Raw genomic sequence first — 14,926 nt, forward strand, 5'->3', positions numbered from 1 at the left:
GAGGACAAGAGCCAGCCAAGCCTTTGGCTTTAAAGACCAGTTGCACTCTTGAACGAGATGCCAATTGTTGCCAATGGAGCTTGCGCAGAAGATGCTCTCGGTGGATCGAGCCTAGTTTATTTCTGCCTGCACAGTACATTTTTCTCTGCCATATGCTGGAGCTCAATGAGTCAGACACCAGGCGTAATAATAGCTCTTTCAAAACAGTGATAGTTTAATTGCAAAGAAGAGCAAATGTGTTCTGGAGACACACTGCCATGGGTGGAGTGGGGGCAGGAGGAACACATATGTCCAAAGTATTTCCCTGCTTCCTGTCAAAGAACTGATGATATAGGAGAACCGCTTCCATGCCCTGCACTTTGAGCCTTGTTATGATTCTACTGTTATTTATTACTTATAAATCAGCCTTCCCAAGCTGGTGCCCTCCAGACATGCTGGACTACAACTCCCACAATGCCTAGCCAGTATGGCCATTGCTGGCTGGGAATTATGGGAGTTGTAGTCCAATACATCTGGAGGGCACCAGTTTGAGGAAGGCTGTTCTAGACTATTATTTCTGTAACATATTTTACAGTGAGGCAAGGGGTGAGGAGCGCCTCTCCCTATATATGCCTGCCCGAGAACTGAGATCTGTTGGAGGGGCCCTCCTCTGTGTCCCACCAGTATGAGACATACACTATGGTGGGATGTGGGTGAAGGCCCTCTGCTGTGGCACCCCGGTTGTGGATTTAAGATCAAAACTTAAATATCGATATGTTTAGAAATAGAAGAGGTGAAGACAAAAATAAAGGAGAATTTACAAAATATTAAGAGCAACAATGAAACCCACTTAAATGTCAACGAAAGGTGGAATGAAATAAAAGAAGCTATATTGAGAGCAAGTAAGACCAATTTTAAATAGAATAGATTTAAAGGAAAGCAAAAGTGGATGACTTCTGAGATCCTGGCCTTGATGGAGGAAAGAACATAAGAATATAAGAAAAGCCATGCTGGATCAGACCAAGGGTCCATCTAGTCCAGCTGTTCACAGAGTGGACAACCAGCTGTCAATCAGGAACCCACAAGCAGGGCATGAGAGCAACAGCACCCTCCCACTATTGTTCCCCAGCAACTGGTGTACATAGGCTCACTGCCTCTGGTACTGGAGGTAGCACATACCCATCAAGACTAGTAGCCATTGATAGCCTTTTCCTCCAGGAATTTGTCTAACCCCCTTTTAAAGCCTTCCAAATTGGTGGCCATCACCACATCTTGTGGTAGTGAATTCCATAGTTTAACTATGCACTGTGTGTAGAAGTACTTCCTTTTATCTGTCCTGAATCTCCCACTAATCAGCTTCATAGGATGACCCTGGGTTCTAGTATTTTGAGAGAGGGAGAAAAAGTCTCCCTATCCAAGTTCTCCACACCATGCATAATTTTGTACACCTCTATCATGTCTCCCCTTACCCTCCTTTTTTCCAAGCCAACTATCCCAGCTGTTGTAACTTTCTCTCACAGGGGAGATTCTCCAGCCCCTTGATCATTTTAGTTGCCCTTTTCTGCACCTTTTCCAGCTCTACAATACCATTTTTTAGGTGTGGTGACCAGAACTGTACACAGTATTCCAAGTGTGGTCGCACCATAGATTTGTATAGGGGCAGTATGACAATGGCAGTTTTATTCTCAATCCCTTTTCTAATTATGCCTACATGGAGTTTGCCTTTTTTACAGCAGCTGCACAATGGGTTGACATCATCACTGATCTGTCCACCACAACCCCAAGATCTCTTTCCTGGTGAGTCACTGATAGCTCAGATCCCATCAGACTATACCTGAAGTTGGGATTTTTTTGCCCCAACATGCATCACTTTACACTTGCTTACACTGAACTGCATTTGCCATTTAGATGCCCATTCTCCCAGTTTGGAGAGATCCTTTTGGAGCTCTTCACAATCCCTTTTAGTTTTAACCACCCTAAATAATTTGGTGTTATCTGCAAACTTGGCCACTTCACTGCTCACTCCTAATTCCAGATCATTTATGAAGAGGTTGAAAAGCATTGGTCTTAATACAGATCCCTGTGGGACCCCACTATTTACTTCCCTCCATTGGGAGAATTTACCATTTATTCGTACTCTCTGCTTTCTGTTCTTTAACCAGTTACTGATCCATAACAGGTCCTGTCCTTGTATTCCATGATTGCTAAGTTTTCGCAGGAGACTTTGGTGAGGGACTTTGTCAAACGCCTTTCGGAAGTCCAGGTAAACAATGTCTACTGGATCACCCATCTACTTGTCTATTGACACTCTCAAAGAACTCTTAAAGGTTAGTGAGAAAGGACTTACCTTTGCGCAAGCCGTACTGATTCTTTTTCAGCAGGGCTTGTCCTTCTATATGCTTACTAATTTTATCTTTAATAATGCCTTCAACCAATTTACCTGAAATAGACGTTAAGCTAACTGGCCTGTAATTTCCCGGGTCCCCCCTGGATCCCTTTTGGAAAATTGGTGTTACATACATCCAGTCCTCTGGTATAGAGGCTGATCTTAGGGACACGTTGCATATTTTGCTTAGAAGAGCAGCAATTTCATATTTGAGTTCTTTGAGAACTCTAGGATGGATACCATCTGGGCCCGGTGATTTATTTGCTTATTTATCAATAAGGTTGAGAACTTCATCTTTTGTCACCACTATTTGCCTCAGTTCCTCAGACTCCCTTCCTGAAAACATCATTTCAGGCACAGGTATCTGTCCTGTATCATCTGCAGTGAAGATGGATGAGAAGAATTCATTCAACTTCTCTGCAATCTCCTTGTCCTCCTTCACTATTCCTTTAACTCCATTGTCATCCAGTGGTCCAACTGCCTCCCTAGCTGGTTTTCTGCTTCTGATAAATTTAAAGAATTCTTTATTGTTGGCCTTGGTGTTGTTAGCGATATGCTCTTCAAAATGATTTTTTGCATCTTTTATTGTCTGCTTGCCTCATCTTTATGCAAGCTTGTGCACCCTTTTATTTTCCTCACTTGGGCAAGACTTCCATTTTCTGAAAGAAGCTCTCTTTTCTCTAATATCTCCCTTAGCACCGCTCATTAACCATGCTGGCGACCACTTGGACTTGCTACTACCTCTCCTAACCTGTTGTCTACATTTCAGCTGGGCTTCTATTATTGTGGTTTTGAGTAATCTCCAAGCATTTTGAACGGATTTAATCCTGTTGACTCCCCCTTTTAGCTTCCATTTCACCAGGGATGTGACATGACATGGCTGCCAATATGCTTCTGGTTGGAATTCAAGGTTTTGGTGATGACATTTAAAGCCTTAAGTGGCTTGGGACCATGATATTTGAGGGAGCACCTCTCCCTATATATGCCTGCCTGAGAACTGAGATCTGTTGGAGGGGCCCTCCTCTGTGTCCCACCAGTACGAGACATACACTATGGTGGGACGTGGGAGAGGGCCTTCTCTGCTGTGGCACCCTGGTTGTGGAATGCCTCCCCTTGGAAGCCCGATTGGCGCAGACATTGGTCTCGTTTCGGTGCCAAGTAAAAACATGGCTTTTTACCAAAGCCTTTGAGGGCTAAATAGAACATTGTTTTAACTGTTTTATTGTTTTAGATTTTAACTGGTATTAGCTTGTTTAACAAATTAATATGTTTTTCGGTGTTGAAATTATTTATTGTTTTATACTGTTTAAATTGATTTTATCTGTACGCTGCCCTGAGATCTTAATGATATAGGGTGGGATAAAAATGTTATAAATAAATAAAATAATGATATACATAAAATAATAAAGTATAAGATCATAGAAGCAAAAGAGAAATTTATGGTAGACAGATGTAAGGAAACTGAAGAACTAGAAAGCAAACATGACACATTTGGGTTACATAAAAAAGTGAAGGAAGTGACAGCTGTAGGGAAATAGATACAGTCCAGTTTACTAAAACACAAACATGGAACAATGATAGTGGAATTATCACAAAACTTAAGAGATGGGAAGAATACATTAAGGAATTATTTGATGATATGAGACCAGATTTGAATAAAGAGGATGGAGTTAGGCATGGACCTGATATTATGTGTGAGGAAGTAGAATATGCTGTAAGGAATACAAATGAAAAAAGGCTGTCAGCCCTGATGGGATACCAATTGAAATACTCAAATTAATTGAAGGGGATGAAATACGACTCTAGGTACATTTATGTAATACTATCTATAAAACTGGTTTCATACGAAGATAATGGCTTAAATCAACATTCGTAGTATTGCCCAAAAAAGACAATGTTAAAGAATGCCCCAAATATAGAACAATCAGCCTTATGTGCCATGCATTAAAAATACATTTCAAAATTATTCACAATTGAATGTATAAGAAATTAGACTTGTATATAAATGAAATGCAGTTTGGCTTTAGAAGTGAGATGGGAACAAGAGAAGCTTTATTGGAATTAACATCTTAATTCAAAGATGTCTTGATAGGAATAAAGACATATACTTGGGATTTAGTGATTATGAGAAGGCATTTGATAAAGTTTGTCACAAGTGATTGATCGACATACTGAGAAAAACCGATATCAGTAGTCAGGAGATCCAGATTATAGAAAATTCGTATTGGAATCAAACAGCCTCAGTTCATATAGATGGAGAGTTATCTGAAGAAATTCAAATCCAAAGAGGAGTAAGACAAGGTTGTGTCCTATCACCTATGCTGTTCAATTTATATTCTGAAGCTATATTTAATGAAGCACTTGCTGAACAAATGGCTGGCATAAACATCAATGGAAAAATAATTAACACAGTTTGATATGCCGATGACACCATAGTACTGATAGACAATATTACGATAAATAATATGCCAATTGAGCGAGTCACAAAATGCAAATACCCAGGAACTTGGCTCCATGAAAGAAATGTACAAGCATAAGAGATAAATGCAAGAGTGGAGATGGCAAGAGCAGTGTTTGCTAAAATGAAACAATTATTATGTAATTGGGACCTTAATCCGGATTCGGATGGTAAGGATTCAGATGGTAAGATGCTACATATTCTCAATATTATTTTACGGAGTGGAGGTTTGGACATTTAAGAAGAACAATCTGAGAAAAATCTAATCCTTCGAAATGTGGATACACCGATGCATACTGAAAATACCGTGGACTGATCAAGTAATAAATGAGAATGTACTATGCAGAGTAAGCAAACAAACAGAATTGGTAAAGACCATCAAGAGAAGAAAGTTACAATACCTTGGTCATATTATTTGAGGCGAAAAATACACCATACTCCAACTTGTTATACAAGGGAAAATGGAAGGAAAAAGATCAATAGGAAGAAGACAAACATTATGGTTAAAGAATCTGAGGGAATGGACCAGCTGTACTTCTATACAACTATTCAGAGCAGTGGCATCAAAAATGAAAATAGCTGTAATGATAGCTAACCTCCAATAGGAGACGGCACCTCAAGAAGACAAATTGTCAGTCTGTTCATACCTGCCACTTCCACTGCATCACCTAAGACCCTACGTCTCTTTTGCTATCTTAATTTGTGGCTTCTTGCAAATAGCTTAAGAATACTGTACCTGAGTATCAACCCATTTACTACCATCTGGAGTGTGGTCCACCCGGCCATAGAAGTGCACAGGAAGCATGTACTCTGGGCGGGCTTTTTCCCAAGGGTTGCCATAACGCAGCCAATCATCAGCTTCTTCCACCTGAAAAAAGACGAAATGGATTACAAAAAGACCATCTTAAGAGGCCAGGTTTCCCCACCAAATGAGGTGAGACTACTAAGGTGAGGGTCTTTTTCTGTGGTGGCACCCCGCTTCTGGAATGTTCTCTCCAGAGAGACTTGCCTGGTGCCCGCATTGTATTCTTTTTGAACCATGGTGAAGGCCCTTTTATTTCCCTAGCCTTTTAAAAATATGTTTGAGTGCTTTTTAGACCTTTGCTGCTGCTGTTGCTGGTTTTATTTTGATGCTATTTTATTGTGATTCTGTTTTAACTTGCTTTTAATTTTATGTTTGCTTTGTAATTTGTATGGTTTATGCTCTTAAATATTCTTCCTGTACACCAGCCAGAGAACCTATTGTTAATGGGCAGTATAAAAACATGCTGTCATTAAATTTATTTATTAACAGGTTATTTCCACATCAACAATTCCCAGATCTGCAAATTGGAGATCTTCTGTAGCCCATATGCCCTCAATGGTAATGAAAACCTTGAAGCTTAAAATCTTGGGAGGCATACAGCTGCAAATGCTGATTTCCGTTTAGACTACTACAAATCATTCCTCATTCACCACAGTAGCCTTACTGCATGGAAAGTTGCCATGACCTTGCCAGTGGCTGAAGATGGCATGGAGACTTTTCTCATGATGCAATCCATTGGATAAGCTTCTTTAGATATGGAGCACTCATTGCAGAGATGCTATTTATCGGCTGCCTCCTAATATGGAGTGTCATGTTTCACCAGCACTCAACCCAACTTTGGGGCAGGCCAGCCTTCTTCGCGGTGCCCTGTCTCTTGCCCTTGTGGGTTATTACCTGTCCTGTGCTCCTGGTGCTCATACGAGCTGCTGTCATCCATCCACATATCTATCATGTGCAGTATCAGGGCCAGCCCTACCATTAGGCAGAGTGAGGCATCTGCCTCAGACAACAGATGCTCAGGTGCAGGGGAGGAGAGCAGCAATGATGTGTTGGAGGACAGAGCTGTGGGTGCACCCCCTAATCTAGCTTCCTGTCCTTAGACGTGGTGGAGAACACAGTCCTATCGGCAGTGTTGAAGCAAGATTCAATTATCATTCTAGTTGGCTTCTGTATGTGGAATGGGAACGGGCACCATTTTATCTTTTGCCTCAGGGAGCAAAATGTCTTAGGCCAGGCCTGTGAAGTACTGTAAGAAAACTTTAAAGTGCCTTAAAGTTTAAGGATACTTTGCCTTCAGTACTGAGACAGGGTTGTGAAAGATATATCAACAGGAATATAAGCAGCCATCACAAGCAATGGTGAAAGGAGTGGGGGCAGCCGTGATGGCTGGAAGAAGGCAGAGGCTCAATGGACCACCCCCAGAGTTGCCATCATCACCCAGACTCTGGAGATGGCCTTTAAATATATCCTGCTAAAGGAGGAGAAAAGGTTCTTGTGGCTCCTCTCATCCTTTCCCTCAGTGGGTCACGTCACCCGCCTCCTCTCCCCCACAGGCTGCGTGACACACTTGGGAGTCTAGCTCACCACGGAAAAGTAAAGGAGAGGGGAGGACGACCATGGAGGGTATGGATGGGGAGAGCAGAGGCTCCCCTTGTTCTTGGCTTGGGGGAGGTTTCAAGGGCTGTGTCCGGTGTTCAGGTTGTAAGCTGGCTTAGCAAATGCTAGCCTGGTACGGCTTGCGGGCCATCTTTCAAGGATCAAAGCCCTAGGCCAGGCTTTCCCAAGCACGTCCCCTCCAGGTATGTTGGACTACAACTCCCATCAGGTAGTTCAGCACACCTGGAGGGCGCCTGCTTGAAGAAGCCTGGCCTAGGTGATAATGCTCTGTGTGTGCATGTCTTTAGGCAGCACAGACTCAGCATCCAGAGGTCAGCTAAGTGGCATGGACTGGTCCCCTCCGCCCCATATTGATGGTCCTATTTCCAATAGGAAATACCTATTGGCTTATCTCACCCGGCAGCCGTGGAGGCTGGTGGCGCCTAGACCACTGAGGCGGTGAATCTGCTCTGGGTTTCAGACAGAACTCTAAAGGAGCTATCCAAGGTGCTGAACCTATTTGGGGGATAGGGTTCAGCACTTTGGACAGCTCCTTTAGAGTTATGACTGAAACCCAGAGCGGATTCACCACCCCACTGATATAGCAGCCAGCAGCCTCCACTGCCCAGCAATGCACGTTACTATGGGCAGAACCACAGCTCAGCAATCAAGCCCATGCTCTGTACGGAGACGGTCCCAGGTTTGGTTCCTGACACCTCCAGTTAAGGAGGATCCCAGAGAGGAGGGTTGGGGAAGACTTCTGCCTGAGAGCTGCAGGCTAAATGAACCATTGGCCTGGCTCAGTACAGAAGAGCTGTAAATGTTTATCTGTGATCTATGCAGGCCAACTGCCTTTGATCTCTCAATGGGCCCTGCCGGTTCCGTTCGTTTTTATCAGCATTCCTTTTTTAACGTTATGAGCAGCCAGCTTTGAAGCACCCCACCTCTGGCATGCAGGGTTCCTTCCAAAATGTCCTCAATGCTTATACCACGGCATCCTCCCTCACCCCTAGGGATCAGGTGCCAGAGCAGGTTGGAACAGAGGCTCCCCCCTGCCCCCCTGGATAGCAAAACCCTCTCTCAAGCTAGGAGCAGCTGAAGATAAAGACATAGACAGAGAGACAGTAAAAGGAATGATTGTTCCCTCACGAACGCACCTGCCAGCCATCAACAATCTTCTGATTAAAAATGCCAAATTCGTAGCGGATTCCATAACCGTAGGCTGCAAGTCCCAGCGTTGCCATAGAGTCAAGAAAGCAAGCTAAAATGGCAAGGAACCAACATTTTTCAAAATTAGAAGACAGATAATAAACGTCCAGAAAAGCAGCTACCACTGGTGCTGCCCATTGCGCTTGTGCTGAAAACACATCGTTCCAGGCCAAAGTAGTGGCAAGAGCTGGTGTGGTGTGGTGTAACGTCTAACAGCCTGAGATACGGCTCCAGAAGTTCTTGGTTTGAATCTAGCTTCTCCCATGGACTCACTTGGTGGCCTGTGGCAAGCCACTCACTCTCGGCCACAGTGCCCCCATCTGCGATATGGGGGGCAACAATTCTGACTTACCTTGCAGGGTTGTTGTACAGATTACAAGATGATGCAAATGAAGTGCTTTGAACACTTGATAGTACTACACAAATTGTATTAGGGTGCAATCCTATGCCTGTTTAGACAGAAAAAAGTCCTACAACTCCCAGCATGCCCCAGCGAGCATAGAAAAAAGGCGAGTAAGGAGAGACATGACAGACGTGTACAAAATTATGAATGGTGTAGAGAAAGTGGGGAGGGAGACCTTTTTCTCCCTCTCTCATAATACTAGAATCCGAGGTCATCCCATGAAGCTGATTGGTGGGAAATTCAGGACAGATAAAAAGAAGTACTTCTTCACATAGTGCATAAACTATGGGATTCACTACCACAAGATCGCCATCACTACACCAACCTGGATGGCTTTAAAAGGGGATTGGACAAATTCCTGGAGGAGAAGGCCATCAGTGGCTACTAGTCCTGATGGCTATATGCTACCTCCAATATCAGAGGCAGTATGCCTATGTATGGCAGTTGCTGGGGAACATGGGTGGGAGGGTGCTGTTGCACTCATGTCCTGCTTGTGGGCTTCCCAAAGGCAGCTGGTTGGCCACTGTGTGAACAGAATGCTGGACTAGATGGACCCTTGGTCTGATCCAGCAGGGCCCTTCTTATGTTCTTATCTTCTTAAAGGTTTCAGATCCAGAACGCAGATGTTTCTGATAGACTATATTTATTGGAGCATCTCTACCTTGCAAAAGTATCTCAGCTTTGTGTTAGGTATGTCATGGCTTCCTCAGAACTACATAAGAAGAGCTGTGCTGGACCAGACCAAAGGTCCATCTAACCCAGCATCCTGCTTCACACAGTAGCCAAACGGGAAGCCCTCCAAAGGCCGCTTGCCCAAGGCTCCCAAAGGGTCCCAATTCCATCCTGTCACCTCAGCACTCCATCACCTCCTGCGGCTGCATGTGTAGGCCAGGCCTTGGTTGGAGCTCATTTTCTCTGCATTCCACCCCTCCCCTATATTTATTGCAGTGCTCACCTGCCAAACGCCCCAGACCTCCATTGCCTAGGCCAGCGTCTTCCTCGATCTCCTCCAGCTCTTCCAGGTCCAGCCCGAGCTATTGCGAAAAGCAAGAGAACACTGCATCACTGTCGGGGTCCTTCCAAACAGACAGCTCCTAACACTACCCATCAAAAGGCATTGTGCCGCTACTCTTGTCTTTTCCACCTTGATGGATTTTTTTTCCTGCTTAAAGAAGAAGAAGAAGGAGGAGGAGGAGAAGGACGAGGAGGAGGAGGAGGAAGCAGCAGTGGAAGGTTACAAATTGAAGATGATATCTGGGCCCCTGCAAAATTCCAGGAATGAATCAGTGCGATTGCAAAATAAAAGCCTCATCTGGAAGCACCCTACAGCCTTTTACCTGGAACATTGCAAATCCTTCATTCCTGCCCTTTGATAGAGGAAAAATCCCCCATTCATACTTTCCATCTCCCTGATGCTGGAGAAAGGTAATCACGGTACTCTACGGATAACCATACATCACAAGATAGAACATTGCCTGTTTTTATTAATATCAGTGCCGAAAGCTTTAATGTCTGACTGTCTGAATGAATAGATGTGTATCTAAAGCGGGATGAAGATGGTGTTCGGATCATCACCATCCCACACTATTTCTCTCCTAAGATCATCAGCCCACACTCTCTCAAGATTCTTAAGATCTGTATCACCCCATGCTGTCTCTCTCCACCACGTTAGATGGAACTCCAATGGCAGAGAGCATGTCTTGGACTACACTTTCTATTGGGAGACTCCCCAAATTGGTGCCCTCCAGGTGGGTTGGACTACAACTTCCATCTTCCACATCCAGCATCGCTGCTGTATGGGTTTGTACAATGCCATTGGACAGTCCAAAGGCTGATCCAATTAAGCTCAATGTGTAGTGAAATGTTTCTGCTAATGTAGATCAAAATGGTATTGCCTTTGCTCCCAAGGGGGTCCTCCACCTTGCTTACCTGTCTCCATTATCCTCTGCTGTTACCTCTACATGTCTTTGTCAGTGGTATCCATCAATGGCTGCAGAATCAATGGTTTATTTCAAGCTGCACACCTGTCATTTGTCATTGTTCACATGAAACAAAGGGCAAAACGATATGAGATGTAGGAAATCTCGGGAGATCACATCTCCTGTAATTTTTATTCTGAGTTAAAAGCAGCTGCGGGGGCTCAATTTTGATTGGGGGGGTGTTCAACTTTTCCCTTCATGCCATTTTCCCAATCTAAATTGCTCCCCCCCCCCATTTGCTATCACCTTGTTGGGGAAAATATATACATACCTATATTTCCCCCCAGTAGGGCTAAGAGGTGCAATTTAGTTTTGGGAAATGACATGGGGAGAAGTGCTACACCCCTACCCCCAGCACCACTGTTCTGACCAGAACTAAAACCTGCTGCAGTTGCTTTTAACTAAAAACAAAAACACCCAGAGATGTGATTACGGATCTCTTGTGGCTTATGTAATTTCAACCTGACCTTCACAAAGAATTGAGATACTTGCCTTTGTTTTTCCATCATGAACATCCTTGACTGGATCACTGTCCAAACAAAACACCCCACCCCCCAACACACACAAAGACTCTGAATCTTCATGAGCTTAACCATATATTACTCTTCCAGATTCTGATAATAATTCAAGGCAAAACACATTAGCAGCCTCTGCCAAAAAGACTGGAATCCATGAGTCATGCTACTTTTAGCAATAAACATTCAAAGAAATGCTGTGAGCGGATCAGACTGAAACTTAAGGAGGCTGTAAAAATTAACGGGTTCTCGATAAATATAGTTTGAACTCAGATGTCAAGAAAAAATAGATAAGTGTATTGTGGAAGGAAAGATTTATAAAAAAGAAAGAGAAGGGGGGGAGAGAGAAAGGATGCATTTGCACAATGAGATGGTTCAGACATAATATCAACATTAGGAGAAACTTCTTAATAGTGAGAGCTGTTCAGCAGTGGAACTGATTGCTTCGGGAGCTGGTGGGTTGTCCTTTCCTGGATGTATTTAAGCAGAGCCGGATGACCAACTGTCAGGCATGCTGTAGCTGCACCCTGCAGTGCAGAGCGTGTATTGAGCTGGGGGTTGGACTAGATGATCTCCAAGGCACCTTCCAACCCTGTTATACTATGAACCAGGTTTGTCATGTTGTCTGAACCAACACCATCCAACAAATTCTGGTTTGTAACAGTTCTCAAGCTAAGATCCCAAACCATGGTTTGAAGCTGGTTTCCGAACCACAGTTTGGGCAAACTGTGGTCTGGTGTTACATCTGTGGTTGGTGTTACATTAGGTTCGGGAAGGCTGCAATAGATATCAACCGCCAGGACCGATGGTTCCACAACTCCCCTGTATCTTGTTACAGTTCTTCTCGCCATCAGCCTAATTTTTAGCCTTAATTGACCCCGCTGTAATAGGAGATCCCTGGGCATTTTGCCACTATGTTTGCGTTGGAATGTGAACAGACCTGATGAATCCACAAACATCATCCACCCAAGCCTTAAAGCCAGAACATACCTGGTAAATGGCTTCATCGCAGGCGTTCTGCAGACCCAGGTTCACCATTGTGTTCTGAAGGGTTCGGCCCATATAGAATTCCAAGGACAAGTAATAAATACGCTAGGAAAATAGTGGAAAAGGCAATTAGATTTTATTATATGCACTGAAGTGGTTCGTACCCTGATCCACACACTACCAATGCAGTAACTTACAAGTTCACTTATATTTGTTTTCTATATTTACATCACACATTTCCTAGAAGACGCTCAAGGCAGCATACATGGCTCTCCTACTCTCCATTTTATTCTCACAACAACCCTGTGTGGTAGGTTATGCTGAGAAAGGGTGCCTGACTCATGCTCACCCAACGAGCTAAATGGCTGAGTAGGATTTGAATTTGGATCTTCCTAGTCCTAGCAGTGGTGTGTAGTGGAGGCAGAGCTTGCAGGGATGCAGCCCCAGCACCTTTTCATTAGCAGGGACTCTGATGTCATCCGCCACCCCCCTCAGAATTCCCTGTTCCCTCTGAGCTTAGCTGTGAGCCTCACTGTAGCTATGGGGGGAATGAATTTTCCAAGCAACTATATATTGTTCCATGTTGGAATGCAAAGTATTTGGGATGACTTGGTCTGGAATGGGCAGTTAAGACCTATTCGCTTTACCAAAGACGTGCTCCTGGTGGAGATGAAAACTCCCAGAACTGGTTTGTTGATATGGATCGACACGGCTGCCTGAAATTTTTGGACTGCCCTTGGAGACTGTCACAATGAGCTCCTGCATTTCCAAATTTACCACTACACCACTGTGTGTGCATGCGTGTAGTTCAATTCAGCTGGGTGCGTGGACATTTCTGTTGGAGGGGGAGATATGATGAAGGAGCTTAGGGAAGGCAAATGGGTAATGTTGGGGTGCTAAGGGAGTGTGCAAGGCGCCTGCTTAAATGAGAAGGGATCTGTCCATGATGGCTGAGTTGAGAGGGTGAAGCTTCCATAGAGTATTGTATTTTGTAAACCTAAAATGTTTGTGTTTGAGCGAGCCAGTGAGCGAGCGAGTGGGTGGGTGAAAAAGATTTTAATACCCCTGCATTTTTTCTCAGACATCCAATTGAAATACTACTGCCTTACTCTCAGCTGCACTGTTTTTGGATCCCAGTTGAAGGCTGTATATCTTACAAAGTTGTATAATCTTAGAAGGGGTGTGGCTGTGAGGGGGAGTGGCTGTGACTGTCATGAAGGGACCCTGCACTTCTGAATTTGCCACTACACTACTGAGTCCTAGTCCAACACACCAACCACTACACCACACTGACTCCATTGTGATAATGCTATCATTCACATCAATCTGAGCAATCAAATTAATATATATTGTTGCATATACTTCAATTCCGCAAAAGCATAGCTCTTTGGCACTCCCCGTGTTTGGCAGGAACAGAATCATTTTGCAAAATACAGAGGACTCTGCAAAGTTGTTTAGCAGTTAGAGATTTAGATTAGGGAGTTGGGTAGACATGGGTTCAAAGTGCTGCTCAAGCGCGAGTATCACTCTTGGGTCAGTCACTCCCTCAGCCTCATCTGCTTCACTGGATGGTTGTGTGAAGGTGAAACAAGAGTGCATGTGAACCATCTTATATGCTGTCTTGACCTCCTTGGAGGAAAGGCCAAATGAAAATGGAATAACTAAATCTGCATATACAGTAACTTATACAGGCTACAGAATCCAGCTTTTCTTGATGCAGAACTTGGGTTATCTGGGCACAATATTTTAACTTGTTTATTTTTTAACACACTGACTGGGTTGACACAACACAGTAACCCACACTCAGTGGTTGAGTGTGGGTTGTTGTTGAACCCTGGATTGTTTGTTGAACCGTGGGTTAGCATGCTGTCCGAACGCAGGGCACTTTCTGCAGTGCGGCTCGTTAACCACCCTGAACAATGACAGACCATAGGCTCTCAAAGCGGGTTGTTTGAGAAAAATAAGCCACACTCCATGGTTAACAAGCCTCCCTGCAGAAAATGTCCTGGATTTAGACAACATGCTAACACACGGTTCAACAAACAACCCACGCTCAACCACTGAGTGTGGGTTAGCGTGCTGTGTGAACAGCCCTGGAAGCTCTGAAGTTCTGTTCCCTGTGCCAGTGCAAGCTTCCCCAGGTGCTAACGTGTGAATGACAAGGCAAGCCAGAGCTCAGTAGTGGACACAAGTGGGAATCACAAACAAGGCTCTTCCCAAGTGGGAAAAAGTGGCAGAGGACTTGCCTGCACTTTGGATTTTCACCTCTCAACCTCAGTATAACACCAAGAGCCTGATTACAAAAGGAAAAACAAAACCACACACAAGAACCTGAAAAAAGAAAACAGGATGGGAGGAACGCAGATGCACCATACTACTTGCTGGGACCTGTGACAACTCCCACGAAGCCTCATTCCCCCTCCCTTCACAAGCCTTTTGGGGAGAGGTGTTAAACTAGAGTCCCACCGGCCAAATCCATCCTACCTGGGGTTCCAATCTGACCTTCCAGTGTTCCCAGGTGGCCATGCCCCCTTCCCCTGGTCCAACCACCTCTCCCCGACCACCAATTGTTTCATGGTTTCCCAGCTTTTGCACATTCCCCCAAACCA

The 14,926-nt window shown here is 44.3% G+C and overlaps 1 protein-coding gene across 1 annotated transcript in view; it reads right to left on the reverse strand.

Moving 5' to 3' along the window:
• PYGB (glycogen phosphorylase B) overlaps nucleotides 1–14,926 on the reverse strand; it is a 68,252-nt gene that overhangs the window by 34,127 nt on the left and 19,199 nt on the right. The window contains exons 2-5 of the mRNA XM_084829178.1: nucleotides 12,321–12,422; nucleotides 9,792–9,870; nucleotides 8,382–8,485; nucleotides 5,560–5,691 (exon numbers count right to left, since the gene is read on the reverse strand). Coding sequence (XP_084685304.1) covers nucleotides 5,560–5,691; nucleotides 8,382–8,485; nucleotides 9,792–9,870; nucleotides 12,321–12,422 — 417 coding nt within the window. The remainder of the gene's footprint in view (nucleotides 1–5,559; nucleotides 5,692–8,381; nucleotides 8,486–9,791; nucleotides 9,871–12,320; nucleotides 12,423–14,926) is intronic.

The sequence above is a fragment of the Heloderma suspectum genome, chromosome 1 (genome assembly GCF_057233095.1).
Source record: "Heloderma suspectum isolate Gila_16-S chromosome 1, 16-S_ref, whole genome shotgun sequence".
In the NCBI taxonomy this organism is placed as follows: domain Eukaryota; kingdom Metazoa; phylum Chordata; class Lepidosauria; order Squamata; family Helodermatidae; genus Heloderma; species Heloderma suspectum.